Source organism: Scyliorhinus canicula, chromosome 16 (genome assembly GCF_902713615.1).
Source record: "Scyliorhinus canicula chromosome 16, sScyCan1.1, whole genome shotgun sequence".
Classification (NCBI taxonomy): Eukaryota; Metazoa; Chordata; class Chondrichthyes; order Carcharhiniformes; family Scyliorhinidae; genus Scyliorhinus; species Scyliorhinus canicula.
The window spans coordinates 29,712,449-29,733,568 of record NC_052161.1 but is presented as its reverse complement, the minus strand read 5'-3'; the positions used below and the strand labels follow the sequence as shown (position 1 = coordinate 29,733,568).

The 21,120-nt window shown below is 45.2% G+C and overlaps 1 protein-coding gene across 3 annotated transcripts in view; it reads right to left on the bottom strand.

Annotated features, from left to right (window-relative positions):
• Positions 1-21,120, bottom strand: part of inpp5f (inositol polyphosphate-5-phosphatase F) — a 260,938-nt gene that overhangs the window by 47,223 nt on the left and 192,595 nt on the right. For all 3 annotated transcript variants that reach the window (XM_038821339.1, XM_038821340.1, XM_038821338.1), the window contains 3 exons: positions 20,409-20,576; positions 19,260-19,316; positions 14,194-14,389 (listed from right to left, as the gene is read on the bottom strand). In XM_038821339.1, the coding sequence (XP_038677267.1) occupies positions 14,194-14,389; positions 19,260-19,316; positions 20,409-20,576 (421 nt within the window). The remainder of the gene's footprint in view (positions 1-14,193; positions 14,390-19,259; positions 19,317-20,408; positions 20,577-21,120) is intronic.

Genomic DNA, 21,120 nt, shown 5'->3' with positions numbered 1-21,120 from the left:
ATGAGTAATTAATACTATGACATCTGATCCCCTTGATGAGATTAGTCCTTTACAAAAATAGTTGTCCTGTATCCAGTGTTCTGCAAACAATATAAACCAAAATGCTAATTTCAGAATCACACCCCGAAACTAGGGGCTGGTTCAGAACAGTGGGCTAAATAGCTGGCTTGTAATGCAGAACAATGCCAGCAGCGTGGGTTCAATTCCTGCACCAGCCTCCCCAAACAGGCACCAGAATGTGGCGACTAGGGGCTTTTCACAGTAACTTCATTGAAGCCTACTTGTGACAATAAGTGATCATTATTATTATTATCTTTTAGCCGATGTTACTATTTCTTTGTAATTGAAGATTTTTCTTTAATAACAATGTTCAGTGGCAGTAACTGAGAGAAGAATTGGCAACTAAAAAAAACCCAAAAACTTTTGCAAGAACTCTGTGAAATGAGCTCTGGAAGTTGAGAGATCCATACATTCGAAGTGTTTGGGGTTTCATGCACTTTTGAACTTACTTTAATGATTTGAAAGTGGTCAGATGCACAAATGTTCACAAACATTAGGCTGGTTATGGGCAGAAACCTCAGTAGTGGGAATGAATCCATGACGTTCTACACAACCTTTTGTCCCACCATACCTTCTGCGCCTCAGGAAACAGAACTGACATGATGATCCCGTCCCCATGCAATATTGTGTCACAACCCAACATCTCTTCTTCCCCCCCTCCCCCCCCCCCCTCCCCACCCCAGAGGCTATCTTCAAATACTTGCCCGAGAGGAAGTACAGTCAAGGTTCACCGGACTAGTTTCCGGGACAGCGGGGTTGCCGTAATAAGTAAAGATTGGGTCATCTAGAACATAGACAATACAGGGCAGAAGGAGGCCATTCGGCCCATTGAGTCTGTACCAACCCACTTTAGCCCTCACTACCACCCTATTCCCGTAACCCAATAACCCCGCCTCACCTTTTTGGTCACTAAGGGCAATTTATCAAGGCCAATTCACCTAATCTGCACATCTTTGGATTGTGGGAGGAAACCGGAGCACCCGGAGGAAACCCACACAGACATGGGGAGAACATGCAGATTTCGCACGGACAGTGACCCAGCGGGGAATCGAACCTGGGAACCTGGTGCTGTGAGGCCGCAGTGCGAGCCACTTGTGCTACCGTGCTGCCCCTAGGCCTGAAATCACTAGAGTTTAAAAGAATGAGAGGATATCTCATTGAAACATTTAAAATTCTCACAGGGTTGGACAGACTGGATGCAAGGATGCTTCTGGCTTGGGGCTTGGGGGGGGGGGGGGGGGGTGGTGGATGGATAGGGGACAAGGGTCCACAGTCTCAGGACACACGGTAGGCCGTTAAGGACTAAGATTGGGGGGGGGGGGGGGGGACTTCCTTCACTCAGAGGTAAATCTGTAGAAATTTCTGCCACTGAAGGCTGTAGCAGCAAAGCCACTGAATATATTTAAGCAAACAGACTGATTTATAGACACTAAAGGCGTCAAGGGGAATGGGGAGAGAGCAGGGGTATGGTATTGAGATAGAGGATCAGCCATGATCATATTGAATGGCGGAGCAGGAGCGGGCTCGAAGGGCCAACTGACCCATCCTGCTCCTATTTTCTATATTTCTAACTCAGCTGCAAGGAGCCTACTGAACCAGAATAATATTTCAAAAGAGAAGTGGATAAGTACAATATTTTTTTAAAATCATGATAATCTTTGCTGCTGAATTGGGTTCCAGTAACAATTTGTAACAACACTAAGGCACAGAGTTCCAGGAAGACTGGACTTGATGGCCAGAGTGCCTGATCCACAAGTGCCATCATCCGAGTCCCAAAATAAGAAACAGCTGCACAGCCAGATGCTTAAACCCAGAGGTGACTGCTAAACATGCCGTTAGATAAAATGTAATGTGCCCGCACAAACAGCAGATTCAGTTTACATTCCTCCTTTCCAAGTGTAGCCATCTGGGGATAGCCACTTTCAATATATAAAATGGACACTCGCAGAGCCTATAGGGAAAATGGACAATGCAAAGCAAACGAGCAGGCACAGAGCCTGAATGTATATTTAGAAGGCAGTCAGCAGATGGAACCAAAACTCTGGGTCGATTTACATATTGATGGCCCATCTCCAGGAAACAAAGAACGAGTGCTTAGGTCACCGATACTGTTCCGGACAGTCCGGCGCCACTACCCCAACAAGACGACACAAACAAAGCAAGGCCAATGGCCACTTAGTACACGCCCATCAAGGCACCCGCCCCTTTATTGGCTTAGATCGATGGCAGTGATCAAGAAGCTGCCCAATTAATTGGGACCAAGTTTAAGGCCCGCCTAAAAGCGCGCAAAGCCCCTCCAAGTATAAGAAGGAACCCCTGCGAAAGGTTCTCTCTCTTGGATTTGGCTCTCAAGCGGAGAGGCCCTTTCACTAGCACCATCAGAAGCAAGTAAGTTCAAGTTCAATGCTCGCAACCAGACAGACGACCTTAGCTGTACCCAACAGCCTCAGATCCGAACAACGGCCATTGTTCCTCTGACCCAAGTGAGCACCCGAAGTTAAGTATAGGTGTTAGTGACAGATATAGTTTAGCCTGAAGTGTTATTGTGCATGAGTAGATCACACGGAGTGTAAATAAAGTAGTATTGACTTTGAACTAACTAACTGGTGTATTGGCTCTTTGATCGGTATTCGGGTTGAACCTTGTGGCGGTATCGAGAGATACCTGGCGACTCTGAAAGTATACTCATAATTAGGATTAAGAAAGGAGACCTTATTACCCACCATATTTATAGCAAGTAAACAGAGCAACACAAGGGATCAGTTTCAAATGTCAAAGTTTAGTTGCAATTTCGCACCTTCCAATACACCCTAATCTCAGCACAATCACCCAGCTCATTAACACTCTCCATCAGTACCGCATCCGGATCATTTGTTTCAAACAGAATGCATGAGACCGTGATGTTGTTAACGTTTTGGTTGAGGGGACGGTGAGAATAGAGGGGTTTGGGTGGGGTGGGGGGTGGGGCTGGAACTGATATCAAACCTCAGGCTGTCAGACAATTTGCCAATAACTCAAGCCTTCGTCACAAGGCTGGAGCTTCCTTTGCCACAAACAACGTTCAAGGACTCTAAATTCTAGGTTGAATGAACAGGACAAACCTGCCGCTGTAACTGTTCAGCAAAAGCTTCAAATGAAATGCCCTCAGATTAATCAACTGGAATTTATTCTATGCTTCGACTTAATTTCCAGATCTCAAGTTAAAACATCAAAGAATAACCCTGTTACACATTCATCCCGCATCCTTAGCATTTACTGAAGAGAAAGTGGACGCTATTGTTAAGGTTATTAAAATCAATTAATGCCAAGCAGCTATAAAGTGCCCAATAGCAACAGAAGGAGCCAGTCCTCAAGCTTCCGTTCAGCTTCATTATAACTGTAGGTAGCCGAAGATGCTGCCAACTATCGGGCAGCTGGTGTGTGAAGGGCTGGCAGATGGGCTGTTTGGATTGGTCATGCTAGATTGCCCCTTAGTGCCCAGGGATGGACAGGTTAGGTTACGGGAACAGGGTGGGGGAGTGGACCGAGGTAGAATACTCTTTCGGAGGGTCGGTGGAGAGGCTATGGGCCAAATGGCCTCCTTCTGCACTTATGGGATCCTATACCAATTGTGTCAGACCAGGAACCAAAATGGACTGCATGCATAAACCTTTTTGTTTCCAAATTCAGTTGCTATGAAAAGTGTTTTGAGGATATGTCACTGTGTAAATAAAGGTCTAATATTCCCACAGCACTATCCAGGGTATATTAACAGGAGTGAATTGTCTGTTTACAAAAGAAAGCCGAATTAAACTAGTCGCGAGAAGATATAAAATTGCAAAAGCAAAATGCTTTGGATGCTGGAAATCTGGAATAAAAACAAACACTGGAGAACACTCTGCAGCTCTGGCAGTATCTGTGGCAGGAGAAACAGAATTAAAATGTTGATAACCCAGAACGCTGACAAAACTGTCATGAATCTGAAGCGTTAACTCATGTTTCTCTTTCACAGATGCTGCCTGACTTATGATCTACAAGACTGAAGCAAAAACGATGTGGAAATTTACAGTTAAGCAGGAGGCCTGTTGACCGATCATATCTGTCCTGCCTATCTAGTAGAATAATCGAGGACTAACTCTACTGTGCTGCTCCCTTGCCTTAGCGCTAGATTAATCTTCAGCTTCTATCGCTGTGGATTTTACTTCCTTTGGGATTTTACAACCCCAGCATCAATGCAGAGACATTGGAGATAAGGTTTCCCTTGCAATCCAAATAATGATAGGACTGCTAACAGATCAAGTGGCTGAAGCTCCTCCTCCAGTTGTGATATAATTGCCGATAGACAGTTCTCAGAAAAAAACTGCACAGTTGCACAGGATAGATGTACTTCATGTCTCTCACAGCTACACACGAGTCAGTGACAGTGAGCACTACAGTCCCCATCTACAGTCACGGCTCTGTGGACCTATCAAAATGCAAATCTAGAAATCTGCCATAAGCCGCCAATCTCTGGAAAATCAGAGCTGCCCTCTTAAATCTGTGCAACTATTATGAACATGGCCATTATCCAACGAAGCCCAACCTTGAATAAAATTCCTTTGCTAAATTAAACAACATTGATCCATTCAGAGAAAGTGCTTACTGAAAATTATTTCGGATTTCAAGCACTGGTTGTCTTCAGTTGTGGACTCTGATTGAGCGGGTTTCATGGAACTGTTGGCTTTAAGGTAGCTTCCCGGATTTAAAAAAACAAAGGACACATTTTATAATATTGGGACATTCTCACCATCTTCAGAGTGTCTGGTAGAAGTTTGTTCCATCAGAAAGAGCGGTGCTTTTGGGGACAGACAGCATGGTGCAGTATCGTAGCACACAGATGTGCGGAGATTCATTGTGCAGCCACATCATATTACCTGCACTGGGCATGTCAGTATAATGTCACAGAATGACATTTCAATAAATACTTTTAAAAATTGGACATGAACAAGTTGTTACGGTGACTGTCCCATCTTGTGACTTTTAGCAAATAGACTATAGACAGTATGAAGTCTCTGGCAATCTAAACAACATAGTGGTGGGTACCTTCCAGTCATTTGTGGAATTCACACTTGATTTATGGATGGGCAAACATAAAGACTATGGAGACTGTCTCCATATTTCATACTGAAGAAAATGGAAGATCCAAACACAACAGTTGCCTTGCACCGCAATGGTCCCTCCCATCCAATCTAGACTAGGTGGGCCTCAGAAATGTTACCTCAGCAGGGGAGGCAGCGGCACTGTCACTCAACTAGTCATCCAAAGACCCAGAGTTATGCTCTGGGGACCTGGGTTCAAATCCCACCATGGCAGAGGGTGAAATTTGAATTCAATTAAACAAAAATCTGGAATTATAAATCTTAAAACAAAAAAAAGGTGAACATGAAACCATTGTCAATTGTCAATAAAAAAATCCATCATAGGGAAGGAAATCTGTCATCTTTACCTGGTCTGATCTACATGTGACTCGAGACCCGTAATGAAATGAAATGAAAATCGCTTATTGTCACGAGTCGGCACATTCCGGCGCCTGTCCGGGGAGGCTGGTACAGGAATCGAACCGTGCAGCTGGCCTGCTGGACTCTTAAATGCCCTCAGGGATAGGCATGGCCCAGCAAGTGACGCCCACAAAGATTTTTTAAAAAGATTGAAACTGGCTTCAAGGACTGCACCTTATTACTCTATGGGCCCAGCAGATGCTGCAGAATCATAAATCATCTGCCAGTCCGAGAACCAGACTCTAACTTGCTGCATGTCATCAAGCAGCCAAAGAACCTGTCCTGCTACAGTTTCACAGTTCACCCGACAACCAACCTGCTAGTTACTTGACAACAAGAAATCTCAAAACCCTTCACTTTACAAGACACTTGATTCAAATTTAAATCATTGAACCCACGTTCAAGAAACCACAAGCCAGCCACTTGGAAGACCAGAAATCATACACTGAATGACTTGCAATATCCACAAATGTGCACTCTAACTATACCCAATTTGTATATGTGAAAGAGATCTAGAGCATGACACTGCACTGATTCGGGGCATGTGTGTGAGAATAATTAACGTTGACTCATGAAAACTTGCTGTTGAATTAATTAATTTGATCTCATACTTCGAAAGTTAAGATACCCTTCTTTCCATACAAAACATACCAATTATGGACAGGGAGAAAAAAAAACATTATCTAACACTAACTGACTACATGCTCACTGGCCAAGATGTTATGGCCTGCATGTGCAGAATCGCACGGCCAAAGTAGAGATTTAGATGAAGGTTACCTTCATCAGAAGAAAATGCAGCACAACAGTGCAATCAGCTCCCAAACTGTAATATATTTTTTAATGCTGCAGATTTCCCATCTAGTATCTAATCCGAAATGCAATTTTATTATCCTCCCAGACGTAAACCTGTTTAACTGACAGCTGATAGAAGCACAACCTGCAACCTGGGCAGCACGGTGGCACAGTGGTAGCAATGCTGCCTCACAGCTCCAGGGTCCCATGTTCAATTCCTTCCTTGGGTGACAGTCTGTATGAAGTTTGGACATGACACCCACAAACCCATGCCAGAATCCCCAATTGGATTAGTAGAGTATCAACCCACAGCTGAACATGTAGCAGTCCATAGTTAAATAAAACAGTGTTGGATCATCTCCTGTGTCAGACGTTTGTTTCTAGCTTCCTTGCATCCAGTTGCAGTCAACGTCGAACCAACCTGCCGAACACATCAGAGCCCTCCATCCAGCCTCCCTGGGGCAAACTGGTGATTATTGCAGGTTGGAGACCAAACCAATGCTCTCTCTGCTCCCACATGCCTCCTCCATTGCCCCCAGACTCTCAGGGCCGCCACCACCATGGGGCTGGTGGAGTACCGTGCTGGCGGGAACGGCAGAGGCGCCGTTACCAATGCTCCCAAACTAGTGTCCTTGCATGATGCCGCCTCCGCTCGCTCACACACCATAATCCCCCCCCCCCCCCCCCCCCCTCCCCCAAGGGGAGGACTATCATTTTCACTGTCTGTACCCTCCCAGCCAGTGACAACGGGAGCAGGTCCCACCTTCGGAAATCCTCCTTCATTTGGTCCACTAGTCGGGCCAGATTTACCTTGTGTAGCCATTCCCATTCCTGAGCCACCTGGATGCCAATGTACCGAAAGCTACACCCCCCCCCTCCCCACCCACTCTAAACAGCAGCTCCCCCAAACGCCTCTCCTGCCCCCTTGCCTGGATTGCGAACATCTCACTTTTCCCCCATGTTCAATTTATAGCCCAAAAACCAGCCAAATTCCCCCAGTATCCTCATCATTTCTTCCATCTCTTCTAGTGGATCCAAAGCATATAGGAGCAGGTCGTCTGCGTCTCGCAAGACTCTGTGTTCCACCCGCCCCCTCCCCACCGGACCAGACCCTTCCAGCCCTTTGAGGCTCTCAATGCAATTGCCAGCGTTTCTATGGCCAACGCAAACAGCAGTGGGGAGAGGGGACATCCCTGCCTCGCATCCCGGTGCAGCCTGAAATGTCAACCTGTTCGTCCGTACACTCGCCACGAGAGCCTGATACAGCAGTCTAACCCAGTCGATGATGCCCCATCCAAATCGTCCCAGTACCTCCCACAGATAAGCCCATTCCATCCGATCAAATGCCTTCTCTGTGTCCATTGCAGCCACTACCCATACGCCCCTACCCTCTGGGGGCATCATAATCACATTCAGCAACTTTCTTACGTTGACCACCAACTACCTACCCTTTATGAATCCCATCTGGTCCTCCCAAATCACATCCGGAACGCAGTCTTCAATCCTAGAGGACAAGATTTTGACCAACAGTTTGGCGTCTACATTTAGCAAGGAGATCGGTCTGTAGGACCCGCATAGCTCCGGGTCCTTATCCCACTTCAGGACCAATGAGATCGCGGCCTGTGACATCGTCGGGAGAAGCGCCCCTCTCTTCCTTGCCTCATTAAATGTCCTCATCAGCAGTGACCCCAATATCCCAGAGAACTTTTTGTGAAACTCCACTGGGGACCCGTCCGGCCCCGGGGCTTTAACCGACTGCGTGGCCTTTAGCCCATCTGCTATTTCCTCCATCCCAAAGCCACCATGCCCTCCTCAGTTGCTCCACTGCCTTCCATGTAGTTAACAAGCCAAACTCCGCCTGTAGCCTCCGTCGTTCCCTTAAAAGCCCTGCCTCTGGGGTCTCCGCATACCTCCTGTCGACCTGTAGTATTTCCCTTATCAGTCGGTCCAGCTCTGCTCTGTCTTCCTTCTCCCTGTGGGCCTGTAGAGATCAGGTCCCCTCTAACCACCGCCTTCTGCGCCTCCCAGACCATTGCAGCCGAAACTTCCCCTGTGTCATTAACTTCCAGATAGTTCTGGATACATTCCCTCACCTGCCCACACACCACCTCATCCGCTAAAAGTCCGACATCCAATCTCCAGTGCGGGCGTTGGCCACCCTCCTTGCTCACCTGTAGGTCAACCCAGTGTGGGGCATGATCTGAGATTGTGATCGCCGAATATCCAGTGTCCATTACCCCTGTCAGTAACCCCCCCCCACCGATGAGCCATCACCTTTCTTGTTCCAGCCTCAAGTTCGCGTCCCTCGCATCCGCAGGCCCACCTCCGGCAGACCCCGTCCGCCCTTTTGTTCCCCCCCCCCCACCCCACCCAGTAACAGCACTATACACACAGCCCCCTTCAACAAGTAGAACATCTGCTCACCCCCCACTGCGCTCTGTGAGTTAGCCCGCCCAGCTAGCTTGGTGGCCCCCACCCATGGCGCCAGACATTTTCCCACCTATTGTTCTCCCCCATCCACCCCTCGGACACACATATGCAAAAGCATGCAGTCCCAACGCAATTGCCCGAAAGAGAAACAAAGAAAATCAAAAAGACCCAATATCTAAGATTCACACCTCAGTGCAAATGCAAACTTTAACACTCAAAGCTCTGCAGCAGGCCCCAAATCGATACAGAAGGCATTACAAATAACATCCAAAAACAAAAACTTTAACGTGAATGCTGCAGCGAAGTTCAAACACCTCAATCCGCTACCAGCCCTTTCCTTCTTGCAAAGTCCATTGCTTCCTCAAGCGACTCAAAGTAGAAATGTTGCTCCTCAGAAGTGACCCAAAGACGGTGCAGACTTGATGGGCCAAATGACCTCCTTCTGCACTGTAAATTCTATGAAAGAGGGTGAGGGATCTTTTTCATTCATCTTTCATTCCCTCACCCCACACAGTATAAACATCTCCCACTTTCTATGTCTTTTAGCTTTGACAAAAGGTCATCTGGACTCGAATCGTTAGCTCTTTGCTCTCCTTACAGATGCTGCCAGACCGGCTGAGATTTTCCAGCACTTTCTCTTTTGGCTTCAGATCCCAGCATCCGCAGTCATTTGCTTTTATCCAGTTAGAAATGGGGGGGGGGTTCATTCCTGGGAAAAGGCTCGTTACGCTGTTTTCACCAAAATGACCTAGAGTATTGTACTGAATCAATTAGAGAAGAGTAATATAGCAACAGTAATGTATTTATGCTACAAATAATTAAATAATAGGTGGATGCAGTTATTATTATTGGGGATAGGTTATTTTTGTCTTTCTTTGCGTGGGAATTTGGTTGGGTGCTTTTTTCTTTTATGCGCATTCACTAAGTTACAGTAGCATATATATAGATCAGGAAATTCGAAATTGGTTTACATCACCTGGTTAAATTTGGCTCCAGCCCATCAAATTGGTGATTGGAGGCCTGGCTAATCTCTAATCGATTCAGCCACTATGATAATGGTGGCTCCCTGCATTTTGGTGTCACAATTGTTTTGTTTATAGGTCAAAAGCATTGGGCACGCATTGGTAGAGGTGCAGCTCCAAGCAAACAAAATGACCCCGAACACCTATCAGTTTACGCAGCTCACTATTGGCGAGCTTTAAAATGTGCTTCAAAACAAACTAGTCATCACCCAAAGGCCCAGCTGGAGAAAAATACGAAGCAGCTAAACCATCGGCATTTTCACCTTTAAAAAAATATATTTTTATTGAAATTTTTTCCCAGAAAACGACTATCAAATAGTACAATTTCATACAGCCAAATGTATAAATCCCACCCAAAGAAAGTGAAAAATAACCTACCCCCAATAATAATAACTACCACCCCCCTATTAACAGCTGATGATGACTAACTCTTTAAAGTGGAAATGAATTGTTGTCACTTCAGGTGGGGCATTTCCACCTTTCTGGCAGGACGTTTACACCCATCATATTACGATCCTGAAGTTGATGACATTGCAAAACATTAATAATCTGACTCCAGCAAATTAACATGGGTGCGGTGATCTTGGATGACTATTTTCTCTGGCCCAAGCAAACTCCATGCATCAGTATGCTTGTATTATAGTGTGGAACATGATGCAGGTCCAATCACAGCTTATTTGGAGCAATTTGCAGGCCTATGACACACGGTGAGAGAAAATGCTGCAGGGCACAATGTTTAGTACCATTCAAGATCCCTTAGATACTGAATTGGTCTAGGTCTGGATTCAGCAAGACCTGGATAACATTCAGGTTTGGGTTGATAAGTGGCAAATAACATTTGTGCCACACAAGTGCTGGGCAACGACCATCGCCAAAACCACAAATTGGACCAGCTCCACTTGACATGCAATGGCATTACCTTCGCTGAAACCCCACTATCAACATCCAGGGGGTCACTATTAACCAGAAACTGAATGGTACCAGCCATATTAATCAAGAACCGGTTAGAGGCTCGGAATTCAGCAGCAAGACCAGACTCCACCAGCTGGTGCACAGTGGCAGCAGTGTGTACCATTTACACCATGCACTGCAGCCACTCACCAAGGGTATTTCAACAACACCTTCCAAACCTGTGACCTCGACTACCCAGAAGGACAAGGACAGCAGAGGCATGGGAACGTCAGTACCTGCAAGTTCCCCTCCCAAGTCACACATCATCCTGACTTGGAACTACACCGTTCAAATATTATTGCTGAATCCAAATCCTGCAATCCCCTCCCTGACAGGGTGCACCAACATCACATTGACTTCAGCAGTTCAGGAAACAGTTCACCATCACCTTCTCAAGAGCAATAATTGCTGTCCTGGTTAACGATGTACATACTGTTGTACTCATAAGAACATAAGAACTAGGAGCAGGAGTAGGCCATCTGGCCCCTCAAGCCTGCTCCACCATTCAATGAGACCATGGCTGATCTTTTGTGGACTCAGCTCCACTTTCCGGCCTGAACACCCACCCTCCCTGAACACCCACCCACCCACCCACCCACCCATCCCTTTATTCTTCAAAAAACTATCTATCTTTACCTTAAAAACATGTAATGAAGGAGCCTCAACTGCTTCACCGGGAAAGGAATTCCATAGATTCACAAACCTTTGGGTGAAGAAGTTCCTCCTAAACTCAGTCCTAAATCTACTTCCCCTTATTTTGAGGCTATTCCCCCTAGTTCTGCTTTCACCCGCCAGTGGAAACAACCTGCCCGCATCTATCCTATCTATTCCCTTCTTAATTTTATATGTTTCTACAAGATCCTCCCTCATCCTTCTAAATTCCAATGAGTACAGTCCCAGTCTACTCAACCTCTCCTCATAATTCAACCCCTTCAGCTCTGGGATTAACCTAGTGAATCTCCTCTGCACACCCTCCAGTGCCAGTACGTCCTTTCTCAAGTAAGGAGACCAAAACTGAACACAATACTCCAGGTGTAGCCTCACTAACACCTTATACAATTGCAGCATAACCTCCCTAGTCTTAAACTCCATCCCTCTAGCAGCCTTCCCGTACCAGCCTCCCCGGACAGGCGCCGGAATGTGGCGACTAGGGGCTTTTCACAGTAACTTCATTGAAGCCTACTCGTGACAATAAAGTGATTTTTTATTTTATTTTTTTATGAAGGACAAAATTCCATTTGCCTTCTTAATCACCTGTTGCACCTGTAAACCAACTTTGCGACTCATGCACTAGCACACCCAGGTCTCTCTGCACAGCAGCATGCTTTAATATTTTATCATTTAAATAATAATCCTGTTTGCTGTTACTCCTACCAAAATGGATAACCTCGCATTTGTCAACATTGTATTCCATCTGCCAGACCCTAGCCCATTCACTTAACCTATCCAAATCCCTCTGCAGACTTCCAGTATCCTCTGCACTTTTCGCTTTACCACTTATCTTAGTGTTATCTGCAAACTTGGACACATTGCCCTTGGTCCCCAACTCCAAATCATCTATGTAAATTGTGAACAATTGTGGGCCCAACACAGATCCCCGAGGGACACCACTAGCTACTGATTGCCAGCCAGAGTAACACCCATTAATCCCCACTCTTTGCTTTCTATTAATTAACCAATCCTCTATCCATGCTACTACTTTACCCTTAATAGATAGAACAGTACAGCACAGAACAGGCCCTTCGGCCCTCAATGTTGTGCCGAGCCATGATCACCCTACTCAAGCCCACGTATCCACCCTATACCCGTAACCCAACAACCCCCCCTTAACCTTACTTTTATTAGGACACTACGGGCAATTTAGCATGGCCAATCCACCTAACCCGCACATCTTTGGACTGTGGGAGGAAACCGGAGCACCCGGAGGAAACCCACGCACACAGGGGGAGGACGTGCAGACTCCACACAGACAGTGACCCAGCCGGGAATCGAACCTGGGACCCTGGAGCTGTGAAGCATTTATGCTAACCACCATGCTACCCTGCTGCCATGCATCTTTATCTTATGCAGCAACCTTTTGTGTGGCACCTTGTCAAAGGCTTTCTGGAAATCCAGATATACCACAGGCTCCCCGTTATCTACTGCACTGGTAATGTCCTCAAAAAATTCCACTAAATTAGTTAGGCACGACCTGCCCTTTATGAACCCATGCTGAGTCTGCCTCGCTATTTCTTCCTTGATGATAGATTTCAGTATCTTCCCTACTACCGAAGTTAAGCTCACAGGCCTATAATTACCTGCTCTCTGCCTACCTCTTTTTTTAAAACAGTGGTGTCACGTTTGCTAATTTCAAAATCCGCCGGGACCACCCCAGAGTCTAATGAATTTTGGTAAATCATCACTAATGCATCTGCAATTTCCCTAGCCATCTCTTTTAGCACTGTGGGGTGCATTCCATCAGGGCCAGGAGACTTGTCTACCTTTAGCCCCATTACCTTGCCTATCACTACCTCCTTAGTGATAACAATCCTCTCAAGGTCCTCACCGGTCATAGCCTCATTTCTATCAGTCACTGGCATGTTATTTGTGTCTTCCACTGTGAAGACCGACCCAAAAACCTGTTCAGTTCCTCAGCCATTTCCTCATCTCCTATTATTAAAACTCCCTTCCCATCCTCTAAAGGACCAATATTTACCTTAGCCACTCTTTTTTGTTTTATATATTTGTAGAAACATCGAATAAAACTGTAGAATAAAAAGCAATTATGCACAGAAGAGGAATCCAAACAAATTAACTGCATTTATGCACACCTTTGACACACAATGGTATGGCATGGCACTCCACAATGGAATAAAACACTGAGCCACATAAGAGATAATAAGACAGGTGGCCCTATTCAAATAGCTAGGTTTTAAAGGAGCGCCCTTTAGGAAAACAGGTCTGTTACTCCAAAACAAATTCAGAGTACGGAGACAAATAGCATTCCAAATAATTTTTTCAAAACTGCACAGCCCGATTGTTCTGGCATCACTCAGTGGCCAGAAAATAAAAGTCACAAGGAGGAAGAACTGAACTTCGCATTTCACTACAAATTCCGCTCACATTTCGGTAATCCCAAATTAAAAAGTTAGTTACAAATGAATGGATGAATTGCTCTGGGTACCAAATGACAGAAAAATGTGCATCAAGCACCGAGGTGCCTCATTAGCTTTGCTGAAGCCGATCTGAATGCAAACACTAACGCGTTAAAGCTTTTGATTAAATCTCACTCAGATACAAGAACAGATAGAACAGTAACGAGTCTCTGAAGAATTCCGCCAAAACAAATCGTAGGGACCATTAGGTGGTTATAAATCAAGCACTTGAACAGCTTTCTGCTCCTTGCTGTGGTGATATGTGATTTTACAGTTGAGTTTCTGTACCTGCTCTATGCCGACTCCGCCTCGAAATAATTGCCACCAAGAATCTTGGGTGGACATCATCCACACACTGTTCCTGTGACGGGGTTTCTGGACTGCTCTTCTCATCGTCTGAGGATTCGTTATAATTGACAACCAGTTCTTCAATCTGGACGAACCCTTGGATTACTGGAACAATCCAGAAATGCGCATCAGGGACCTGCGGGACAAGAATATTTCACACTTTATCTGAAGATGTCTGCAGAACTATTTCCAATTACCTGTGAATAATTTATGTCCGTCTCCTTTCGGCAGACGTGCAGTATACGCTTCAGCTGCCATCACTGCTGCTTCACAGCTTTTTACTTTCCGAACCAGTCTGCCACGTGGGCTTGGTCAAAGGTTCGTCTCGAATCCATACAGCCAAAACATGTGACCATCATCAACACATCACAATTTCAAATTATGTCAATCAGGCCTGGTCTTCTCTTAAATCCATCCCGACTACCCTTGATTAATCAGTGTCTGGTTTGACGACAATTCATATCACTCCTCAAGTCCAATCCAATAATTTGCCATCACCAAGGCTGACTGGCCTCTTAATTGCTCGGTCCACTCCTTGCTGCCTTGTTTTTTTTTTTAATGGTCAAATATTCAGAGTCCTCCAGCACCATCAGGAGATGTCTGAAAAATGAGAATCAGAGCCTCTGGTATTCTCTCCCTTGCTTCTCTGTGCAGCCTGGGATACATCTATCCCAGCATAGCAATTTATTTCCTCCCAAACCACATAATAGTCCTTCTGGCGCTACATTTACCCCATCTAATATTTCATTAGATATGCAATGAAATATTCCACATTGTTCCTCCACAACTACAATATCTGTATCATCCCTCTCTTTTGTTAAGACAAAGATCTTCCAGTGTTGGATTCCATTAAGAGGGCTGTGGAGGCACATGTGAACACTGTAAAATTGTTGATGAGTAGAGGAATGTAGAAAAACAGGGATAGGGAGGAGAATTGATACTTTTCTGGGATCAAAAAATTAGGGAACAAACATTCACCTGCTGAAAATTGTCTGCAACCATCATGCAACATTGACTTGACATCAGTCTGTAGTTGAAGACACAGTATTCAAACCCAGAGGCCTAAACGCTGAATAAGCTGCGGCCTATTTCAGCTCAATTGGTTAATATGTTCTGAAGCTTTGAAAAGGCTTTGCATATCCCCGCTGCAGAAATGATTTATGTCCTCTAACACTGAATGAAGTCTTGTGCAACAAATCAACTCGATGTCCCATGGAGCTAAAATTGCAATCCACTTTATGCTGAATAATTAAGAGCCCAGGCACAGTAAATACAATTTTTTTCAGAACCGGGTCGACCTCCGCCGAGCGCCTACTCTTCCCTGTGATGCTTCTTGCTATAATTTATAGTACACCACAAACAGACTGTCAAAATAACCAGCCAAGTGGATGGTGCATTGTGGGGGAGGAGGAAAAACACAGACTTATTGAAACTACTAACTCTGGAGGTCAGAATATGTAAATTGGGCTATTTTTAGATAAGTTTTCATACGGTACACAGCACATTTTACACGTGTATGCTGCAATGCCATTGTGGCTAGATGAGGAGGAAACCAGAGACAGAACCGGGAACAAATCATGTTATCCACTGACCTGTTTATAAAAGCACCGGCAAAACTTCAGAAATGGGGGTCACAAAAAGAAATCCTATGGTAGGGATGGGAGAGAAGATTATTCACTGCAGTCAATTAGTTTTGGCTTTAAATAAGAGACGAGAGTCCCTTGGTAGGTTTGTCTGGAAGAAAAAGTGATTAATGCAATGCACGCAAGGGATTAATCCAGGGATCAGTAATTTGATGGGAGCAGAATTTACAGGAGTGATGGGCAACCTGGGCTAGTGAGTGGGCCGCATGAGTGGCCCTCCTTCATCTCAGTGAGCCGCAAAATTGAAATGGGGCTTGTTCACTACACATGGCCCTTGAATAAGATCGAATGGGCAGCACGGTAGCACAGTACTTAGCACAGCTGCTTCACAGCTGCAGGTTCCCAGGTTCAATTCCCAGCTTGGTTCACTGTCTGTGCGGAGTCTGCACGTTCTCCCCGTGTGCGCGTGGGCTTCCTTCGGGTGCTCCGGTTTCCTCCCACAGTCCAAAGTTGTGCAGATTAGGTGGATTGGCCATGCTAAATTGCCCTTAGTGACCAAAAAGGTAGGGCGGAAGCGTGGGGGCGGGGCCAAGGCGTGGGGACGGGGCGCAGACTCAATTGGCCGAATGGCCTCCTTCTGCACTGTAAATTCTATGATTCTATGAATACATTTAATGCATGTAGAACATGTCACAAGATACAGAAAATGCTTAATCATTCATATATATCAGCTACAAGTGGTAAAATCAAAATAGACCTTTACACTGTGGATGCAGAGGAAGCACACGATTCTCACAGTCAATGTTGTGTGCAGTCAGCATGTAGCTCACTTTACTTGCCCTCACGTAATGCACTTTGTCATTCAGGTCAGGAAAAAGCCAAGTGGATGGAAACCAGCAGAACGTGGCAACACTGCACGTGGGCAGACAACAAAATGTCTCCTGGGCTGCACTCAGAACCCAGATGGGCCGCAGGGCCATAGGTTGCCCACCACCGATTTACAGGGTTCCTTGCCCATCCTCTCTTTGCTCAAAGGAACATTTAAATTTTTCTGACATCAGTCCTCTACATCAGGTTAGGAGACATCTCTTTCTCCTCATCCTTTGCAATGTCAGATGTCTCTCAGTTGGTAGTATTTGTGTCTCCTGGTCAGACCCCACTCCAAGAAGCTGGAGTGCAAAAATCTAAGCTGAAACCCTACGGCAGTACGGAGGGAATGCTGCAGTGTCAGCGGTCCCATCTTTCCGATGAGATGTTAGACCATCGGTTCTCTCAGGTGGGTGCAAAAGATCCCATTGCACAGATTCGACGTGGAATGGGAAGTGATTCCCCAGTGTCGTAGCCAGCCTTTGTTTCTCAATTAGCTACACTATCACAGATTATCTACTCATTATAACATGGCCTTAGTGTGGAAATTGGTTGCTGTGTTTCCCACATTACAACAATGACTACATTTGAAAATTGGTTTGCAAAGCATTGATGACCTCAGGTCATGAAAGGAGCTACAGAATTTCTCTTTCTGGCATTTGCTAAATTTACTTCATTGTGACGGACGAGCGAAGAGAGCTGAAAGATAGTAGGGAATGTGCTGCATCAAATTTCTATTGGAAATATTCCTAATAAAAATCTATCTTGCAACGCTCAACTGCAAGGGGTTATAATGATACAAAGCTAAAATGCCACTGAGCTATTTTTGAGCATTATTGAGTGTTGCTGCACAGAACTCTGGTTAATGAAAGCAGCCCTGAAACCTCTTGCAGATTTGTGACAAAACAAACTTAAGGCGGGACAGTTGCACAAAACCTTGAATTTAGCCGAAAGGTTTCCAGCTGCAAGAACAGACGGATATAGTCAAACGGATTCTAATCGAATTCCACCCCGGTGTGATACAGATCCAACCAAGCTGGTCTTTAAATTAACCAGTGATGTCTTCGATAATCGTCTGCAAGAAAATCAAATCAAATGTTCCCGCCCAGATTAATCAAATGAGGGGAATCGATTCGGAAATGGTTGAGCATTAAGGGATGAAGGAACAAAAGACTTTCATCTCATTGAGATCAGATAATGTAATTTATGAAATAATTCTCTTCGTCAAAAGAAAAACCAAAAATTTGAAGCAATGACAAATATTTAATTGCAAACGGTTACAGGCTGATTTGATGAAAATCTTCAAGATATTAAGGTGGGGGGGATTGAATGAGGGGTCACGGCCACAGTTGTTATTATGAAGATGTTCGCTTGCAAGTATAAGTGTTGTTTTTTACATATTTTTTCTGATAATGTATAACTTATAATTTGTTGCGATATAAAATATGCAAACTCAATAATAAACATTTCCACAACAAAAAAAAGAGGTATTAAAGTAGGTGGGGAGAAGATATTTCTGTGGGTTGTGGAATTCAGAACTGGGAATCATATTGAAGCTAGACGTTTGTGCCAGCTGTGTCTTAGTTGGTAGCATTTCAGCCTCCCGGTAAGATCCACTCCAAGGGACTGGAGACCAAAAATTTCATTTGAAACTCGACAGCAGTACGGAGGGAGTACTCCATTTGGATAAGGTGTTAAGCCATTTGTTCTGAGATGGATGCAAAGACCCCAGAGCACACCTTGAAACTTCAGGTCTGAAATTAGCAAGCGTGTCAACAAACGAAAGTTTGGTAGAGGTCTGGAACCCTCTTCCGCAAGTGATTAATTTTCAATCAGTGTTTGCTAGATTTTTTGTTCACCTCAGGTTTTAAAGGGATATAGAGTAAAATGTGGACAGCACAGGGCACAGTGGTTAGCACTGGGTTCAATTCCAGCCGTGGGTTACTGTCTGTGTGGAGTTTGCAAGTTCTCCCAGTCTCAGCGCGGGTTTCCTCCAATCGTCCAAAGATGTGCAGGTTAGGTGGATTGACCATGATCAATATGTGGGGTTACAGGGATAGAGCGGGGGAGTAAGCCGAGTTAGGGTGCTCCTTCAGAGGGCCGGTGCAGATCCAATGGGCCGAATGGCCTCCTTCTGAATGCACTGTAGGCATTCTATGGAAACCATTAGTCAGAATATACATCTAGAGGGTGCAGTCAGGTCCTGGCAACTTGGTAGTTTGTTTCTGTATTCCAGTGACGGTGATTAAACATCATATGGTTTGTGAGAGCGAAACTGATCCATCAGCATTGATTTCCCCGAACTTCAATTCGAATGTAGCAAATTTGAATAATAAGGCTCTACGTGCTGGGCTAATTATCACAGACAGATGATGATGTTCTCTTCTACCATTCGGACACCAGAATGTCATTGATGTTTACCCCGAATTACACGCAAGGCCTAGCTCAGGCTCCTTTAAAACCTCACCCTAGAGAATGATGAGGTGACCTGGGGTGGTGTTGGATATGGAGTACATACACACTCATATAAACTAATGATGTTTTTCAGCTACTTACATTTAAGTTAATCAGGTCATCAATCATGTGCTTATTCCAAAAAAACCTATCATCGACCTAGCAAAAGAGGAAAGACATGATCAATTAGCAGCCTATTACTGTACGTGTCTGTTAATGTTTAGTATCCCTCATTTTGATAACAGATCCTCTCTTTTTCCGGTGTTCTATCCGAACTAGCAACTTGAATCCAAGCTCCCCAACATAGTAATTATTGTGAAACATGTTCCAGTAAATCCAAGTGACTGGTTCAAATAGAACAATAACCTGGACTGCAACTTCATAAAATACCCAATGGCACTGCAGAGGTGCCGTGGAAATAGATACCAAGCTTGGGAGGTGCAGTCTAAGAGGTGGGTTCTTTAACGGATAGGCAGGAGGGGGTCTCGGGAAGGGAATGGCAGCAAGCGGAATGGTGGCACGGTGGTTAACACTGCTGCCTCACAGCGTCCCGGACCCGGGTTCAATCACGGCCCCGGGTCACTGGCCGTGTGGAGTCTGCACATTCTCATGTCTGCGTGGGTCTCACCTCCACAACCCAAGGGTGTGCAGGGTAGGTGAATTGGCCACGTTACATTGCCCCTTAATTGAGGGGGAAAAAAAGAGAATTGGGCGCATTAAATTTAAAAAAGGAAGGGAATGCCAGTGCATGCGATCAAAAAGAGGGTTATAACTGGAGAGTGGAGCCAGAAAGATGATGGAGTTGGCATGACAGCCGACAAGAAATCAAAACAAACCAACACTTGGGAGAGTTATTTCCAAATACTTGCTTTTTATCCTCCTACGCCCACTTCAGCCTAAAAGGAGGTTGCAGTTGGGGACTGTTGCAAGTACTGTGGGAGGTGCTCACACATTACAAATGGCAAGCAGTCAGTTTTTCCCTGGTTAGGTTGCCTTCTTTGCAAGACCTAACTGGCAGGAAGATGGGGATGGAGTGACGAGCAGCCCTGTGGCTCGTTAAAACAGAAGATACATCCTCTTCTGTGAGTTAAGAGGTGACCCTTCCTTGTCGAATTAAATTTTTAAAGAAATGTTAGGAATTGTATAGGCTAGCTGAGAGAACAAAGATTGCAGTCACATATGTTTGCTACGTTTGATAATGGCCCTCTCCAGCTAACAATGGGGAGCAGTTACTATTGCAGAAAATCTTACCCTCTGCCATATTGATTCCCCTCTCTTTTCAGAGGCACTTAGTCTCTGCACAGAATTCGTAAGGTCATAGGTCAGGCTATAATAAAATGAATCCGAGTCCATGAACATCTTGATTAATTCCTCCAACAACCTCCGTTCCAAACGCTCCTTTTCCTTGTGTTCCTTGGCCTGCAAACACAAACCCGTTAAAGTGGATAACAAGGACAGAAATGATCAGAGGCGTGTCCATGTGAGAATGCGCCGTTTCAGGTACATTTCGCACTTTTGAAACAAGTGTGCACAATGGTCCGGCCTCCACTGCTACTGAGCCAATGAACATTCAACAATGGTGTACTTAAACCCACAAGCTGTAAATCTGGCTGAAACTAGCACTCAAATTATGGTCAAGTTTCCAGGTTTAAACAATGCAATGTTCATGCCCAAATCGAAGGACCACTCACTCTCCTTCCCCGCAAACCGAAACTTAAATCAAAACAAGCTCCAATCCTGGAGTTAACCGTTGAACACAAAGACCTGGTGCAGAATTCTCAGGGTGTTCGCTGGTGGTGGCACTCTCAGGTCCAGCTGGCACCGCACCCCCGCCCACATGTTTCCCAGCAGTGTGGCGTGTCTTCAATGGGAAATCCAATTGACAATGAAGAGAACAGAGAACCGTGCCACCAGCGAATGGGGCGCTAACAAACACATGGCTGGGGGATGGGAGAATCAGCCC